This window comes from Numida meleagris, chromosome 2, assembly GCF_002078875.1.
Source record: "Numida meleagris isolate 19003 breed g44 Domestic line chromosome 2, NumMel1.0, whole genome shotgun sequence".
NCBI lineage: Eukaryota > Metazoa > Chordata > Aves > Galliformes > Numididae > Numida > Numida meleagris.
The window spans coordinates 2,341,956-2,361,134 of record NC_034410.1 but is presented as its reverse complement, the minus strand read 5'-3'; the positions used below and the strand labels follow the sequence as shown (position 1 = coordinate 2,361,134).

General features: G+C 42.4%; 1 protein-coding gene across 12 annotated transcripts in view; it reads left to right on the top strand.

The window, feature by feature from the left end:
- SNAP47 (synaptosome associated protein 47) overlaps positions 1 to 19,179 on the top strand; it is a 118,718-nt gene that overhangs the window by 7,188 nt on the left and 92,351 nt on the right. For 9 of the 12 annotated variants that reach the window (XR_002435855.1, XR_002435854.1, XR_002435856.1 and 6 more), the window contains 2 exons: positions 3,405 to 3,889; positions 7,861 to 7,991. Coding sequence is in view for 9 of the 12 variants with exons in the window: in XM_021388721.1 (XP_021244396.1) it covers positions 3,405 to 3,889; positions 7,861 to 7,991 (616 nt within the window). In the remaining 3 variants the exon portion in view is untranslated. The other 3 variants (XM_021388723.1, XM_021388729.1, XM_021388722.1) reach the window with 3 other exon arrangements.

Sequence of the window (19,179 nt, the reverse complement as noted above, 5' to 3'; positions counted from 1 at the left end):
GCTCTGGAGAACACCTGAGATGTTGTGTATCTTTGGCTGTTGCAGAACTCATGAATAGTAAGTGGTTGTTCTCAGCTACAGAGTGTTTCAACTTTATCATTAATGATTACCATTTAAAGTGAGTTGCTCTATGCTATTGTGTGTGCTGCAAGTTGGACTCAACAGCAGTCCAAAATAGACAGCAGGATTAATAGTAGTGTCGTGCTTGAAGATTTGTAGCTCTGAGTGTCTTTGTGGAAGCTCTGACACTTGCATAAAGAAACAAACACGCTAAAAGTTCAAACTAGTTGTTCTTGGAAGAAGCATTTGTTTTTAGAAAGATATCATGTCTCAAGGAAAGTGTTGATTTCACATTGATTCTGGTGATACTCCCCTTGCCCTTTAATGAAAAGCCAAGATAACGGAAAGCTTCAGCAACAGATTTTAAAGTTCTGTGGCAATAAACAAAGTGTAGGAAAATAAATAGCTGCTCATTGTTTTTGGAAGAAGGCTTCATTTTGGGTTAAGATGCATTGGGAGGTCTTGCTTGTCCTCATGAATCTGAAAAGCTAAATGCTTCGATTTTAAAAGAAGGAAAAATAAAGGAAGCCCTCGACCAAATGTTAGGCGATGCTTTATTTCATCTGCACTATGTAGATTTGAGCCAGTTTCCTCACAGACTATCACAAAGTCCAGGAGTCAAAAACCAAGCTAGTTTCCCTTTCACGTGTTTTTTAGGGGATTCTAACACTTGTTTTCTAACACAGTGTTTGTGTATGTAGCTTCATTCAATGAATCCGTTCCCCCTCCCACCCCTGACCCAGTGTCTTCTGTTAAACTGATGACATCTTCATCTTCCTAAAAAGTGTAGAAAATGGGCACGTTGTTGCACGTTGGCTAATTCAGGCTACTAACATAAGTAAATATGCAGATGTATCTCATGTCTCTGACTCTGACTTGCTGAGAAATAAGTACATGGATGAGATCATTCAGGGCCATTGTACATGTGTGAAAGATTCTGTGCAGACAGGTACTAAGAGGGAGCAGACCTCTGTGTGTGTTAGTTAAAGGTTTTAATAGCAACACCAATATGGTGGGGTTGTCTTCGATAAAACGAACTCGGCTCCTTTTTCTATTTTCATATGTTTAAAACTTTGATGTGCCTGTATGTGTGGGCTTTTTTTTCTTTTTTTTTGGATTATTAGTTCTGTTCTTGTGTGTGCCTGGGTATATACAGCTGCTTTCCGTGGAACTGTGCGCAGATAAGCAGAGCTGAGTCTGACATGCCAGCAGATGTCCAAAGACCAAAAATAAACTGGTTCCTTTAAAATATATTGCTATTGGAGGACAGGGTACTCTGGTTGCAAATTTTCGTTTGTATATAAAAACTGATGTGCTCGTTTGTTGATGCAGGGGGAGGTGACTCCTCCATGGAAGGCCAGAGAAGTTGGCTGGAGCCTTTGTCAGGGCTGCACAACGGAGAAACCTCAACTGTAAATCAGACATAGCACAGCCAGGATGTTGGCCCCTCGGGAAAGGAAGGGAGGGGAGGGTGAGGGGATAAAGGGATAAAAATTAGGGCTAAAACCTATCAAGAGTAAGTTACCACAGTGTAAATAGAGGTTTAGATTTGCCACGCTGCAGCTGTTCTCAGCAAGTGAACGCACGTGCGTTCTTCTCACAGTAAATGTGATGAGGCAAACTTATGCTGCATTAGGAATTTAATGACTTCTCATAGGTTTGGACACAGGCATAAGCTGTCGCTGTCCTGGAGTACCTTGCTCTAACTCCTTCATTCACTAAGAGGCCAGAAAACGCACTTTGTGCTCTGTAGGAGTGAGATCAGGACAGTTTCTGTTTTGTTACGACACGTAAGTTAGGGCATGGCTTTTAATTTGGAAGATGATGTGAGCTAGAAGAGCTTAGAGGGTTTTTTTTCAGGCTTTCTCCATACTGAACTTAAGTTGAACCTCCTCGTTTCAGAATTCAGCCCTAAATCTGTGACACTGTGCCATTTCAAATTCTGTTATTGCAGAACTTTGCTACGTCTCTTTCGATGTCTTTTTTTTCCTTTAAGGAGTGTCACAGCATTTTCAGAGGGCAGCAGAGAGCTCCCAGACCCATTACTCATCTAGCATGCTGTCAACATAAATATCTGATGTCCATGCTCTAGCTGGGAATATACTCTTCAAGCAGTTCATTCTGCCTCTCTCTATGTGGTTTACTCCCAAGGTGCTTTCTTTTCCCTGCAGATGGATTTCTCTAAGTAGCTCTGCTTTGGAACTGGTGCATAACTTTGGCTAGTAAACAAGGGGTTCAGCTAGTTTCAGATTATAGACTGTGTTTGCAGCCAGATTAAACAGGATTTAAAAATTGCAAAGTCTTTTGTAGAACCATTCTAATTCTCTCACGGAAATGAAATCATTATAAACAATATCTTGAGAGCATCACTGTGATATGTATTATATCAAGCAGTACCTTCTGAGCAAATTAAATAAAGCTGACTTTCCAAAACAGCAACGAAGCAGAAATACTTTATATTTCAGTCCAGTAAGGCTTGTGTCTCTAGGTTTTATGACAGTAAACATTCTTCTTTAGTAAGAGGACAATGTTTTGTTAAGTTACACTTAGTTTGGCTTCATTAGGAGCATCTACTGTGGCACCTGCCTGGTCATTGGCAGGGTTGTTAGAGCAGTGGAATCGAACCAAATCAAACCAAAAAACCCTTTTCACTCATTTCCTTGTTTTTTTTTTTTCCAGTGGAAAGGCTGCTTGGGAAGCATAGACCTGGTGAGATCTGTGATATCGATCCTTTTTTGGGGCAGTACCACATAAAAGGATAATGCACCAAGCTGACAGAAAATGCAGCAGAGGGATCATATCCAGCATCTCATAGATTCTTCCCTCTAGGTGTACAGGAAAGACACATAATGCCTTTCTTGTCTGCAGCTGTTGAGAGCCAACGCTCAGAGCCTTGTACTCATTTGTGTTTGACCTGGCAGTGGGAATTGGGACTGGGGGCAAAGCAAAAAGTGGCATCAGCCTATGGGACGGAGGTAGGGAGGAGTAGAAAAAGGCAGCAGCAATGATGGCCAAGAGTGGAAACATTGAGCTAAGAGGCAGTGTTAGCTGAAGAACAAATGGTCGTAAATTGGCCTGAATAAACCCAGTTGGAAGTCGGCTTTCTCACTTCTGAATGGTGAGATTCTGGGACCGCTTTCCAGCGTGTTAGCAAATAAAGGAAAGCTGTTTTTTGAAAAAGGATGGATCGTGGTAAGACGCGAGTAGGATTGAGAAGCAAAACAGCAGAGGGCTGGAATCAGTATTAAGAGATCTTCGCGTATGCGGTGCTTTGCTTTGAACTGATGGGTAGCACGACCTTCCTACTGGCTTTTTCCCTTCTAACACTCTCTTCTCTTCGCTAGGCTGTTGACGGAACTCGAATCTCCTTCTTGGTGGCCGTTTAGCAGCAAGCTCTGGAAAGCACCGCTGGAAACGAAGCCAAAGGAAACTGCCACAGTTTCCGATCTGAAGAACCAGGAAGGAATCATAATTAGAATTCCAGTTATTATCACCCACAGAACAGACTCAAATGTGAAGCCAGGAAAACTCACGCTCTTCGCTTCTGGCCTGGAAATCAGTGACTGCAATTCTCAGGTCATTCACCGGTTTGAATCGAAGGATGTGGACGATATCAAAGTTCACACACCGTATGAAATCAGTGTCCGTCAGAGGTTTATTGGGAAGCCTGACACCTCTTACCGGCTCTTGTCAGCAAAGATGCCAGAAGCAATCTCGGTCTTAGAGATGCAGTTTAGCAAGAAGATACAGTTTTTAGAAGATGCCCTAGGATTTGTTGGTGCCAGGAAGTCTCCTCAGGTAGATCTTGGCACCTCCATTTGGCAAGCAGGTACGTGACGGATAAAACAATCCATCCATAATCACTGTTGCTAGTATCCAATGTTTCTAAGTGACTTTCAAACTCTGAATGGTATGTAGTGCTTATAAGGCAAGTCCTGTCTTATCCGCAACCCAGTGGTGAGGCCACACTGGTAACAAAACATAAGAAATAACTGCTAGTTGACTTCGAGCCCTCTTGCCAAGAGGGCAAGGGTGAGGCTAGAGCTAACAGAAGTGCTGGGGACATTTGAGTATGGTTGGATTTACTTTCTCCCAAGTACACTAGCAGAACCTGTGGCTCTAGATGCTGAAGCTGAGGTGTCTCTTGAGGGCCTGACAACTAGAATATGCCAAGCTGTCTTTAACGCTGTAGTCTCAGCTGGTGTTTTCACCAACTCCACACCGGTTTGTGAAAGGATTAACTTAATTTGAGTTTCAGCTCCTGGGCTGCGTTTTAACTTCGGTGTCGTTCTTTTTCCAGTGGTCACCAGTTCAGCATTGTGCTACTCTGTGGGGAAGGGTTGTTAGAAACCCATTCTCCTCGTCTGAGTGCGTGCTTCTGAGTCCTCTGTTGTTACTATTTTCCTTTGGCAGTTTGCAGCAGGAAGCATCATTTATAATAAAACTATTGTTCAGTTAACTGTAAAAGGTTTACAACAAACTCGCAGTCCAGCAAGTTTTCACATAACTTACGAGAGAAAACTTCTGGTTTCTAGCAAGTGAAAATAAACATGATATTCATTTAAGGAGTTCCAGTGTTTGGTTTCAGGAGATTTTAGGTTTCAGATCAGGTGAAGGCATAGTTTAAATCACTGTAAAAAAATGCAGGAGGGACTACAACTCCTTCACTTCCTTTACTCCTTCAGTAAGAATGGAAATCCTTAAGCTACTGCTGCTTCTAAGATTCTGGGAGGATTATGTTTTTGTTCATTCCTTGTCATCCAAACTTGGATTCACTTGGCAAGCTGGTCAGTGTTTGTCTGTGAAGAATTTACTTCTGTCAACATGTCTGAATCCATTTTTTTTCCCCTAATTGTCAGTGACCAAAGAGCAAACCAGCGGGTGGATTTATTCTCAGTAAATTAAAAAAAAAAAAAAAAAAAGAAAAAAAATCATAGACTGAAACAATAGACGAGACTAATTCTATGCACAAAGCTAAAACTGGATTTCAGCAGGGAGGATCATGTTCTCTTGTTGACGAGTCGTCAAGGGCCATAGCTTGGAAAAGCTTGTTAATTTTTAGGGAAGTCAGTCTTTGGGCATCTGGCACTGAAGTGTTGGCACAACAACTTAGAGGAAAAACAACCTGCTGGTTTCTTAAGCACTGAGTTATTCCAGCAAATTGGTGTTCAGTTCCTGATGGTCTTAAGACTGGTTACATAAAATAATTGGTTATACAGCCCTACTGTGCTTAATTTCCCTACTGCTCTACTCTGTTTGCATCTGAGTCAGTGAGTCAAGGATATTGCTCTCCTACCCCCACCTGCATTCTGGCTGTTTAATTTGGAAATGCCAGCAAAGAAAACGGGAGGTTATGGAAATCCTGACTTCTGCAGCTCCACCAAAACCCTTGTTTGTTCCTTCCCTGGAGACGGCCACTGCCTGCTCACTGTCACTAGATGGCAGTCACAGACTGTGCTTTACCCAGCGCTTATTTTCCATGGCTGTTGACATGCTGCAAGTACAGATGATGATGGTTATTATTTATCTGATTTGCTGCTAAAAGCGGGGGGGGGAGTATTCCGCGTCATGCACGCCTGCCTCTGAGTCCACATAAATTGTGCGTGTGATTTCAGATAGCAAACGTTGATTCAGAGACGTACAGGGGAGGTATCCTTGCAGTAGAGGTGCAGCAAAGTGGCTGGTAGTGTTCTCTGCTGCTGGCAGTGCAGCTCAGGGACACGAACGGTTTCCCCAACTGTTGTAATCTCCAGATCCTGTCTGCTTATACAAGTCCTGCCTTAAAGCTGTGCTTATTGCACATCTTGTATAAATACGTGCAACGAAACTCTTTTTTCCTAAGAGGTTTGGCTTGATGTCACTTAAACACTTCACAAATTCCTGTTCTTATACACACTAGATTATCTGGAACGGCTTTTAGCTACTTTGCACCTCTTTCCTGACTGCGTTTGTTTATTTGTTTTTTTGGACCAAGCTGCATGGAGTGTTTTAATGCTGGAGGGAGCGCAGAAAGGATTGTTTTGTAACAGAGGTTCTTCTGTGATGGATTAATTCCAGTACTTCCCTCACCACTAATGGGTGATAACAGCTCCCCTAGATTAAGAGCTGCAAGAAATCCTACAGTGTGACTGCACTATAGCAGTCTAGGGGGGGTGCTGTCTTAATTCCTATAGCTGGAGACTGGCATTTACAACTTGAGATCCCTTTCAAAGCTGCTGCTTTTTCCCTGCTTAGCCACAGCGACTGTGTTTTCATTCTGATGACTTTGCTAGTTCCTCGGAGGGAGGCAGCAAGCCCTGCAACCCAGCTGGATGTAACAAAGCTAAATGAAATCGCTTTACTGCTTTTTAAATATTTCTGCCTTTTTATTCACTCTCTCCTCCCTTTTTTTTGTTTGTCACTAGAAATTGCTGAGAAATGCCAGATCTCTTTCTGCTGTTCCATTCTTTTTGTGTGCCTTTGTCATGTCCCCCTCCTGTTCTTGTCCTCGGACATTAATGGGAGTGAAATGGATAGATTTTTTTTTGCTTTTAATGAAATAATTAGTGTGCAGGGACACTCAGCTGATAGGAACCATGCAGAATCTTGTCTGGGTGTTTGCTGCTGTAGGAAAGTCTGTCATTCCCTCCCCACTTTCCCCTTTGAGGGAGCCCATGACAATAATATACCATAAGCAGTGTTTTTTCAGTGCCCAGTTCCTATCCCTTCCAAGCAGAAAGAGCATTTACGCAGGGTAACATTAGTACAATGAATGATTTGCTTGTCTTAAACCTTGACGGTGTCTGAGTTCAGTGACTCTCAGACTGATAACTGAGCATGTCCCGGGATTAGGAGCTTGCAGTAATTACTTGAGAGGGATTTAAGGTTTGGTACTTTTGATTTAGGTTTTGTCTCTGTTTTCATGGAGAAGTAACACTACCCAAGGCAGTTAGGTGAATGCTGTCAGCCAGCCAGCCTGCTGGGCACCAGCTATTGGGCCTGGCAGGGAGCTCTGACTTGTGACGTGCTTTCTGGCCTGATGTCCCAACGATCTGCTGTCATTGTCCTGTGCAGGTCTGGCTGTTTGCTTGCAGGTGGCAGCGGTAGCATTTAGCTTCCTTCTTTCTCGGTGCCTCTTTAAGTGGGTGTGCTTTGGAGATGTTTGGAGTGCCTCTAGGAGCCAAGATGTGCGTCTTGGCTGTTTAGCACCCATCTGCATCAAAAATAACAACCTTTCCTTGCAGCACGTCCCTGCTACCCCACTGGGCAGTATCAGATAGTGCAATAGGAGCTGATGCTTTAAATAAAGGACAGGTGGCATGTTACACCAGGGACTGCATTCATGCTGCTTAGCTGGGGGTGGCTGTTAGCGTCAGTGTTGCCCTTCTGCTTCAGGGGTTCACCGGCTTGACTCTTTGGCTCTGTCTGTAGTCCATCACTCTTAAATTCTTTAATTAAAAAGATTAAAAAGAAGCAGCGGGTGGAGATTCTTTATTTATCTGATTGGGAGTGCATTGCTGCTGCTTGCTGTCTGTTCAGATGCATGCCCGCAGCCCCAAATGAACTCATTCTTCAGGTGCTGCCTTTAAGAATGGTCTTTCAGCAGTGTGCTCACCTTCAGTTTGGGCATTGTACAAAACACAGCTTGAATCCTTCCTGGGAGAACTTGGCTTAAAAAGCAAGGATGAGTCTGGTATATTTGAATGAGCCTGTCCTCTTGCAAACTGCTACAGAGCAGAGTTCTGCCTGTTTGGTACTACACTTGTGCTCCCTGTCCTTACAGGAGATGGCAGTCTTTGACCATGGGAATTTCTCTTTCAGCCACAGGACTCCTGGGAGGAGTGGTGCAGCCCAGCTCTCCAGTGGGAGGCAGAGAGGGGATGGACAATGACCAGGTTCAGCTACAGGAGCATGAGAAGATCTCTCAGGAGGAAGCAAAAGAGCTTAAACAGGTATAAGTTGAGATAATAGAGTTGTTTTGCTCCCTCCTTATCCTTAGTAACATGCATTTTCTTCCTCCATCAGAAATGTAGTTACAGAATGATAGGGATTGGAAAGGGACCTCTGGAGATCATATAGTCCTACACTCCTGCTAAAGCAGATTGCCTAGAGTTGAGTAGTAGTTATTGTCCTTAATAAAATATTCACTTCCCTAAACTTAAAAAAAAAAAAAAAAAAAAGTCCATCGAGCTCGTGGTTAAAATAAACTGGAAACTTTCTATTTGTTTTTAGCTATTTTTGACAAACTGGAGATTACTGGCAAAGTTCATCAAATGAGAGGGTTATTACACAAGGCAAATCCTTAAGTTTAACCTGTTTTATCTGAAGATTAAGGAGTTCAGCAGATCATTTTTTGCTTCTTTTGTGTTTTCCTTTTGCTGTTTTATTCCTTTTCGTGAGGAGTAGTAGTTCTGACAAGAAGTGCTCTGCTCAGGTTTGTGGATGTTTCCAAAATAGATGAGCGTACGAGAGCCACAAGCACACAGCAGTGAACTGAGCAACTGAAAATGGAAACTTCTTGCAATATATTCATAGGTATTTATGAGAAGTAACCAAAAGATAGTTGGGTAGGTGAGGGTTTATCCTTTGCAGAAATGTAAATTTCAAAAATTTTCTGTGTGGGATGGTGGACTAGAAGCCACGTTAAATGGCCAGTGTTATTTAAAACAAAACACTTTGATGATTAACTAAAGCCCAGGAGACAATTCTGGTATTTATTTATACTGCACCAAGCCAAGAATTTTTAAACCAGTTAATGATTTGGGGTAAACTTGTGGGTAGGAGTGGGTGGGGAGAGGATCTGAATGCCAAATTGACAGCCTATGAATTGGCCTGATTTTTTTTTTCCCAGTAATTGCTGAGCACCTGTTCCTTGAGAATCAGGCCTTTTTAATCATCATTCTGCTCATTAATAGTTTTAAAGCACATGCAGTAATGCCTATTAAACTCCTGTTCATTTTTCCTGCTAGAAAATGCCACATAAATGTACCCTTTTAGACCAAAACTTGCTTAATTAACCAAAATAATCAAGATCTTTTGACTGAAATATCTAATTTGGGCTTTTTCAAAATCAGAATGAACTAGTCACGTTCTAATTGCTCTCCCTTTTTCTCATCTCTTGAAGAGCTCGTCTCTGTGATCTGTCACTTTATCAAAAAATAAGCATTTTCTGAAGCTGCGTTGACCTTTTGGAGGGTTTTCAGAGAGTATTTCTCAATCAGAGTTGTACAAATATCAGCAATCCATTAATCATTCGTATGTGGACTTTGTACAGCTATTAGGCATTCAGAAGGGCTAGCTGTTCCTCTCTTAAATGTCAGCCTTTCAGCACTATAATTCTAATTTGCAGCCAGCCCCCAAAAAAGCTGAATATTATATTAAGGGTTAGTTGTCATGTAATGCTTTTGAAGATGCTCATTTTGCTGTATCTTGTAAAAAAAAAAAAAGCCTCTCTAGGAATGGCTTCCCCAGAGCCAGTTCTTGACAGCTGAACAACAAACAACCATGGTCGGTGCTTGATGTTATCAAAGCAGTTGGCTGTGACTGGAGAAGCAGAGGAAATGTATGACGGGGGAGTTCAGCATCTTCCAGCAAGTTGTGTGAACTGGGAATGAAGCCTCCTATCTAGTACAGGCTGGTGTTTCACTCTAGCTGGTCCCAGGAGTTCTCCAAACACTGCTGTTTCTCAGTGCTCTGGAGCTTAAAACAGAATCAAGTAACTCCGTGGTGAACTTTAGAGGGGAAGGAGGTGTAAACACAGAGGAGTGTGATCAAAAATGAGCAAAAGTGGATTTCAAAGGTGCAGTGGAGGTTGGGGATGTATTCTAAATGAGGTTCAAGGGCAGCATCATGCACAGAGCCTTTTAGGTATTGAGCCCCTGCTGTTAGGGAGGGGAAGGTCTCGTAACTACATCCAAGAAAGACATTGAAGTCCATAAGTCATTTCAGCCCACAGCAGGAACTTGTCTTGCATTGTTACAGCTGTTTCCAGGGAGTCTCTTTGCACCACTTCAGCTCCTGCTTTGTCTATCAACAGGACGATGGTTATTCATATTTGCAAAGCATTTAGAGATCAAGTCGTGGAAACAGTTATAAATGCAATGCATTAACACGCATTGAAGGCTGTGACATTTGCCACATCACACTTCACGGATGAATTAAGGGTGCTGGAGTTCCATTTCTTCAACCACAGTGTTTTTTTCTGTACGCTTTCCTTTACTGAAGATTCTTTGCTTGTCTGTAATGTGAGCATTTTTTTTGAATACAAAAAAAAAAAAATAATCCCACACAACAGAGCCAACACCCGAGAACCAAAACAAAGTCACAAAGCCCAGAACAGCTCTGCTATGTTCACCTCATTACTTATTACATGATTAATAAGTAGAACTTGCTGAACTGGAGAAGAAAAATTGGCGATGAACAGATTTAACTGTTGGATTCTCTTCCCCTCTCCTCCAAAAAAAAAAAAAAAGGGGGGGGGGGAAGTAGTTGCCATGATAACAGTTATTTTGCAGAAGGGATTGCTGAATGATGCTGAATTCCTCCCACTAGAGCTGGAAGCGCTGGATGGTCTGCGGCTGTGACTGGGTGCCTGAGTAAAAGACCTCGCCAGGAGATTTGTGTGGAAAACGCAGTTTTTTAACATAATACAGAGTGGTGATGTGAGCTGTGTTCCTTAGCTGTGCTATAGAGATGGAGAAAGAAGCCTGTGCAGTTCCTGTGGTCTCTGGCTGAGCCTCTGCCTACCGCCTTGCTGTGGCTGACATAATGGCAATGGGTGTGGGAGGGGATGCAATAATATTAGCTTAAGAGGAGGGGGAGTAGTTCTGTTCTCTAGATCTGAATTTGTTTTGCCAAACCAGTGTTTTCTAATTGCCTAAACTCTTCCTGCCAAAGAGCTGTTGTCTTGATATTTACTGCGTCTGCACACTGTGAATGCCGTGAAGACAGAGATAGTATTAAGGAAGTTAATTCCACAACATCTGGGAAAAAATCACATCCCAGTGCATCTCTTCAGCATGCATTTGCTTAATGTCTCCTCAGATCTAGATTGTTCTATTTCAGTCTTTTGCTACGTTCAGAGATTCCTGAATGTTTAGTTACCCTTTTGTCATACCATCACCTCAGGAAATCACAACCATTAGGTCAGAGAAAAAGTGTTTTGTTGAGGAGCTCTTCTCTCCAAGAGCTAAATACCAAATTTGCTCATAGGATGGCCTCGTTCCATGGCCAAGAGCAAGCAACAGGCAGCTGATCGAAACAGCCACGTGTCTTTATGGTGCCCTGGATTTTGTTTGTGAAGGCACAATCTGGAGAAAGAGCTGAGGTCCTTGCAATGGATGCTTTATGTTTGCTTGTGTGTAACTTGGTACCAAAATAAAAGGGGATAGTGAAGCCAGTGAAACTGGTTTTGTCACAACTACTTGAGTGTATTGTTTTGTCCATGGCCAGTGCCACCATCAGTGCTTCATACTCCCAAGTAGCAGAGAAAGTAGATAAGAAATCAGATTTCCGTATCAATCCAGGAAGAAATAATGGGGAAATCAGACACTAAGAATAAGGTGATAAACAAGCAGTCTTGTCATGCTGTTCTAATAGCCACTGACAGCAATGTAAATCCGTATTTTTTTTGTTATAGAAGTTACACTTGTTGCATGAGGCTTTGACAAATCTCTTTTAGTGGATTATACTGCGGTGGTATAGCAAGCTGTTGTTCCTCTCTGTCTCCCAGCCCACCTCCAGGTGCAGTAGGAGGAGGTGTCCACAGGCCCCTTATTTAGTTCAGTGCAGATCACTCAATTCCTAATGCGGGTCTGAGCTTATAATGGAGCTTTAAATTGGAATGTCTTAGGTGCTGTGCCAGTTTCCAGCTTCCAGTGTGTTCAGCACAGATGTGAAGCACCACGTGAGAGCATTACAAGTTAGGATCATCAAAACCTCTATTTACACCACAGTTCAGAATACTGTAAGTGACAGTTCATTGCTTCCTAACAGGTGAATTTGGCCTGGGAGCCTGCATCCAAGAGCCATTTCTGGTTTTATGTACTGTGCTTTAGCATTCAGCCCTCGTCTGAGCTGCACAGGGAAAGTGAAGTGGATTAACTGAGGATTTCGGGGAGTTCAAACTACAATTGTCAGAGTGCAGAAAGTATTGCCACTTTTTCTATCTTATTTTTACTGTTGGATGCTCAGTGTATTGAGGTGCTAAATCGTATTTCACAAGCTTTAGATTACTGCTTTATGATGACATCTGGGGACCTAAACCGAGGTCAGGTCTCCATGGTAAGACCTTTGGCATACTGTCTCTGCGTGCTTGATGCTTTGAGTTTAGGCGTCAGGTGATGTGGCAAAGTGGTAATAGGGCTAAGTACTGGGGAAGATCCTGGGGGCTTGGAGTCCTCTGCTATCATTCCAGCTCTGCCTGCATGGAAGTTGTTTGCCACTTAGCTGATCATCTCTGCTCCTCGTTCAGCAAAAAGAGGGAGAAATGGGCAGTACTTGAATTCCTTGAGCAGATAAGTTAAATCACAATCTCAGTCGCATTGCCACAAGTTTAATGAGAATTCAGGGTTGCACAGCTTGGATGTTCTTGAAGCAAGGCATAAGTCTGCCGTGGTTGGACACTTGGCACAGGGTGTATTTCTGTTTTGTAGCTTTATTAATTAACAGCCTGTTGAGACAACACATCTTCAGATCTTTCAGTGACTTAGCATACTGCATTGTGTTCTTGTGACCAATTTGTATTGTGAATGTGCACATGTGAATATTCAGTAACTCACCTGAAGCGCACAGAAAATGCGTTGCAAGGGAAGGGAGCTAAGTCAGACTTTCCAGATTGTGATCTGGTGACACAAATCCGAGGCTGTCTCATTCCAAGATTTACCAGTGCCTGATGAAATGTGCCTTTAAAATGCATCTTTGATGGGATCGTACCTGTCCATAGGCCGCATGTAACAGGTAAAGGGATTCTAGTTTGGTTCGTGGCCGAAAGTATGTGCTGGCACAGAAGGCACTGCTGCTCCATGCAGCTGACAGAAGTGGAGCAGTGATAACTGGATGTCTTGCCATCATTTCACTTTGCAAACCCAGTGACCAGCTTTGGCCAGATATCAGATTCCAGTAACTCTTTCCAGCGAGCTCCATGGGCTGTGCAGGAAATGCATCTTAATAGTTTCAGGTCCCTTTGGATGGAGTAGCAGCACTCATCTTGAATGGTTGAAGCTGTGCTGGACAAAAGGGGTGAAGAGATTTATTACCAGACTGTTTAAGGCAAAGAGAATGAACAGATGAAAGTGAGCCGCTTGCCTTTTATTTTTTCATGCAAGTCATCGCCTGCTGTGTTTCAAAGCAGAGTGTAATTGGCAGGTGAACTGAGCAGAGCACTGTAGCCGACTGACTTTCCATTTTACTGCTTTCGTATTTTAAAAGCTTTTTCTGTTCTCAACAATTGTGTCTTTTTCTGTATTTTAAACGTTAAGTGTGCTCTAATGAATGCGAAGCCTATCAAAAGTAATCGGGCTTGGAACTAAAAATAAAATGTTTTTCATGGCAAACCTGGGCCTTTTTTTGGCACAGCTTTGACTTATAAATAAATTGTATGCCTCTAGGAGAGGTGGGAAGGGGAGTGTCCCTACTCCTTTCTGCCAGCCCCCACTTTTGTGTAGGTGTCTTGGAGGAAGCTCTAATGTTCTGCACTCACCTCTATGGATTTCACAAACTAAGGTGGGCTGGGTGAAGACATGGTTCAAGAAAGCTGAACTTATCACACTGCAGTGGTACGAGGACATGCTGAAAGAGAGGAGAGACCTCGCTCCTAAATTATCACAAATTGGAAGGCTCGTTGGCATGGAGTGTGAAACCTGGTGGACTTCTTGTTAGCTAAACATGGAGGCTGGCCCTGCTCTAAGCCAGGGGAAGTGGACCAGAAGGCCACTTCAGAGGTCTCTTCCATTCTTAGTTATGCTGTGGCATGAATACAAGACTACAGTCAGTGCTGCTTGGTAGGATTTATTCTATGTAGCACTGTCCACTTTATACATAAGAAGAAGAAACTCAAAGAAGGGACTGAGGTGGAAAGACATTCTAACTTCACAAATCCAAGTAGTTACTTCCTCAGGAGGGCAGGACTGCATCCCGGCCCCATTTCCTGGATCACACACAGGGTAGATTTGATCATGTCACTTTCCTTTTAGGTGCATATCCTACACACGTCTACTACCTCCCGTCTGGGGAATTCAGCTTTGCTTTCCTCTTACGGTGGTAGATCCTGAAGTGTTTCATTTGGGATCGAAGCAGAGTTTTCTTCACTTGTAGTTTTGGTTAGAACAGAAAAAAAGTAGATTAGGCTTGATCCATGGTTTGCTTTGTATTTTTGCTTTGGCAGCCAAATTGCAAAACCAGTTATTCACACAGCTGTATTTCTAGCCACTTGTGATTTATGGAAAGAGCTGAGAGATATTTTACGAGATAAATCCCACTATTGTGGCTGACATCCAGCTTTAGTCAAAGAATTCTGACTGCATAAAATTCCCCTGCCATTCCAGTTAGATATAATATTCCTCGCTGCTTTTCTCAAACCAGTAACTTACCTAGCTTCAAAGAGTGGGTTTGCTATGGAATTCAGACCCATGTGTGGAAACAGGGGCTGCTGATGTTTCATAGCAGCTTTCTGGGGGCTGATGCTTACTCTAAAAGGAAAGCTGCTCTATGATTCTATGAAAAACAAGAATCGAGTTTGCCAGTTACGAAGAAAAAATAATTAAACTGGTGTGTAGAGTACAATTGTTTTTCTTATTTTACCAAAAGCCACAAATGTATTATGAACTACACAGGCCGTTGTGTATCTTCAGATTTGGTATCCTCAGTGACATTATGTAGCTGCTTATGTACCACAGCAGTTGATGCTGTGGGCTGCTGGAGCTGATAGTTTGTTTTCGTGAGGATTATTATTAAACTGCTCGTGTTAACTAGGCTGTGTGAGGATATCTCTGTGCAGCTGGCTGTGGATACCTAAGGAGGCAGATTGTGTTGACCAGTGGTGACAGCAGAGACAGCTCCTTTATGATCTGAAGGATTTGAGAGGTTCTGTTTCCAACTGATCTGCTGTGTTGTTGGTCTGCTTTCCAAATCTCCCCCATAGATTTGAGGGAAGGCAACTGAGGCTTGCCCATCAGGCAGGTGCTTCGAGTTCATTTCACCAGGCTTATTAAGGGAGCAGCCACAAGAGGGAATAAAAGGCAGTGATGTAACACATGCCTTAAGAGTGCTGCTGAAAGGAGCCGGTGTTACAGAGTAAGAAATTAAGATCATTAAGGTTGGAAAAGACCTCTAAGAGCACCAAGTCCAACCTCAGCCCATGACCACCATGCTCACTAAACCATGTCCCACGGTGCCATATCTGCACGTTTCTTGAGCACCTCCGGAGATGGTGACTTCCTCGCTTTCCTGGGCAGCCTGTTCCAATGCATTGCCACTCTTTGTAAGTCTGCTGTTGGAATCAGTTGTGTGAGCCGATGAAAATTAAAATCTAATAGATCTAATGAGTCAGCATAGGGCATTGTTACAGATGTCTTCTGCCCTTAAGAATGCATCAGCTTGGCTTTCTCCTTTCACTTTAGAGGCTTCAGCCCTTTTTGAAACAGTATCAGCTTTTTCAGACAATAGGGTTTCTTGGCAGTTATGGAATAGCTCAGGGTGTTTGCTCACAGTCCTGCATACGAATGGTAAATTGCCAAGTGTACTGTAAATTGGTTGGTTGTATAGTGTTTGGAGCCTGGAAAAGGCTCAGGAGAGGTTGTGCCCAGAGAGGTCGTGGATGTCCTGTCCCTGGAGGCATTCAAGGCAAGGCTGGATGTGGCTGTGGGCAGCCTGGTGTAGTGGTTGGCAACCCTGTGCATGGAGGGGAGTTGAAACTAGATGATCTTCGAGGTCCTTTTCAACCCATGCCATTCTATGATTCTATGGAAAGAGCTGTTGGAGGTATATTTGTTGTTCCTTGTCTTCTCATCTGAATACATATAAGTATATGGGGCTGGATAACGTACATCCCAGAGTCCAGAGAAACTAGGTGATATAATTGCCAAGCCACTCTCTGTCATATTGGAAAAGTGACGGCGATCAGGCAAAGTTCCCAGTGTCTGGGTAAAGGGAAGCATCACTCCCATTGTTAAAACAGGAAGAAAGGAAGGTCCTGTTAACTGCAGACCAGTCAGCCTTACCTCTGTGCCTGGGAAGATCATGGAACAGATCCTCCTGGAAGTCATGTTACGATACACGTTAAGACAGGGAGGTGATTTGAGACAGCACACCTTCACCAAGGGCAGATTGTGCATGACCGATCTGGTATTCTTCTACGATGGAGTGACTGCATCAGTGGAGAAGGGAAATCTGTCCAGAGCACTTCAGGGCACAACTACGAATTATTTGGTCATTCAGAGCAAAGAAATAAGTAACTGCCACGCGTCTGTTTCATTCTCAAAGAACCGTATGGTTTTTTGCTCAAAGCTCTCAGTCTTTTCTTCCAATAGATACTGAAGAAGCTGAAGAGCCTTGCCTTGGAGACAGAAGCAGAGCTGGAGAGGCAGGACGAAGCTCTCGATTCCATCACTACCTCCGTGGACCGTGCGACGCTGAATATCGACAAACAGAACCGCAGGATAAAGAAACTAACATAGCGCCCATCGGAACCAATGGGGATGGCACCACGAGGAAGAGGGGATCAGGGAATTGTTTTTATGAGAGACTGTTTCTGTATAGACACTTTGTGTGGGAGCTGTTTGCGATATTGTCTGGAATACAGTACGGTTGATGTCAAGTTTCTGAGAGTTGAGAAAATGTTTCCAGACTTGGATGGTGTTGGTTGGCTGTTTTTAGGATGAAAAAGGCCAAGTCTTTTAATCGCGGTGAAACAGTGATAGTGGATTCTTTACTACAGAAAATCTGTAAATACGAAGGGATGTGATTTCATCTGAATGAACTTTCATGCTGTTTTTTTATGTTGTTGCTTTTGAAGGGTATTTTTTTTTTTCTACTGCAAGAAAGAAGGGAGAAATGAACTGCGTATGAGACTACTTTAGGTGATTACAAGCTATTAATTCTCTATTTCTTGAAGTAGTTAATAGCTGAACTGAGGGCCAGATGTCCAACTGCAAGTCATTGAGGCTTTTTTTTTTAACACTGAGGTGAGCGAATGATGGTGGTAAAACTTTGCGTTCACTGAACAAGTAGTTTTAATAAATTTCAAACCTATTTTTGATGTTCCCAGAAATTTTATAAGAATAATGAACGCTTAGTGGTCACAGCTGTTGTGCCACGTCCAGGGAAATGAAGAGAAGAATTTTAGTTAATATGCGTGTATTGGTAGAGACATCGACTTACTGAAGTTTTCATTTTTTTTTCCCATTGGATAACTATTTTGCTTACTTAGGTCACTTACAAAAAGTAAGTGTCGGAGTTTAATATATGCTTCTCCTTTCCAAAAAGGGATTGCTGATCTTTGATGAACAACTACACTTTTTGTTTTTTTCCCCTTTATACCACAGAATTGATGAAAGAATTGATTCTGGAGTAGAGGAAGTAATTTTTTTCATGGATGAATTTGTTCAGTGCATCTCTTGTAGTTCACCGTGTATTGCTTGCTTGCACATAGTGATTTTGTATTGTTGATAATAGTCTGATGGATTCAGTGTCCTCAGAGCATCATGAACGTAGTGTTCCCTTAGTGTGATGCCTGCTTACTTCGTTGGAGCTGGGCTGCTACATCTCTGATGGAGGCTGGTGGAAGGCATCTTGTACCTTTGCATCTCTACCTTCAGTTTCCAGGGATCTCCCATGCACTTGTCTCTGACTCTGAATGGAAACTTCATGTGTTCTGGGGAGCATCGTCTGTTTTTTGTGTGTCTGCTCCACGTTCATAGGTTGAGAGGCCTATGGCTGGAACTGTAGACACCTGCTTATCATTTTGCTATTGTGCATCTGTCTGCCTTCTGATTATTATTTCTTTGCACTAACGGGTGATGAAACATTTCAAGCCTTCTTTTAGTTCTGCATTTCTAAAACAAAAGGGAGTATTGCCAATTGTTGCCTAATAGGTTTTGTTTACGGTCAGCTCCACTGAGTCTACAGGACAGCGGAGATGTTTTCTCTTCCTGACTTACTGGAGACTGTGTTGGAGGCATTCTGGGTAATGCAATCTATGACAGAGTGTTTGAAAGGCAGAATTGCTTTTCACCTCGCATTTCATCGAGTCCTGCTGTTGACCAGCTATTTTCATTCAAAATAGCTGTTGTAATCTCTTCTTTTTCTCCCCCAGCTGTTTTTGTATTAAAAATGTCTTCTTGTATTGCTTTCACATACAACCTGCAACACTGTTGGTGCAATATTTTTAACTGGTGAAGCTTTGAACTGTTTATTCCACTGATAGCTGATGTGAAAATTTCCTGTTTCAGAGTAATTCAGTCTACTTTATAAAGAAATACACAGTAGATCACATAGAGTATGTTGTTTTCAAGACCTTACTCTACCTTGTTTTGTATTGCTTCATATTAGCTTATTAGTAGTGGAGGAAGTTGTGCTTCTGCACTGCAAGACCTTCATTTACAGTCAAAGTTGTTACTGGCATGCACTTTACCTATTTGCTGAATATAATGGTTCTATATACATACACTGTGTAGTGTGAAATAAAATATTGTCTGGGATTCTCTTTCTTGTTTGTTTCCGATGCCTAAATCACTGTTGTTTTACTGTGAAAGGAAAGTATGTTTACACAACTATGTCACGAATTTAAAAGTACACTTTGCACAAAATGTATGTTAACTGACCCTGGTGCTGGCTGGGAATGGATCTGTACACTGAATTAGTCTAGATCAAGATTGCCAAAAGCAAATGCTAATTAGACAACATTTAGTTTAGCGTTCTTTGTGCCATATTTTTACTGTTGTAATTTTTATCATGCTCTGTTGCACCTGATACCACATCTGTGATTTGCATTAGCCTGTGTCCATGCTAAAACAAAACTGTAATATGGTTTGTAAGAAGTGACCCATTCTAGAGATGTACATTGACCTCCTAGCCGAGTTTCAAATGCTTGGAGGAGTTTCATTCTGTAATTTATTAAATATATTGGACTAGTGATCTTCTGTC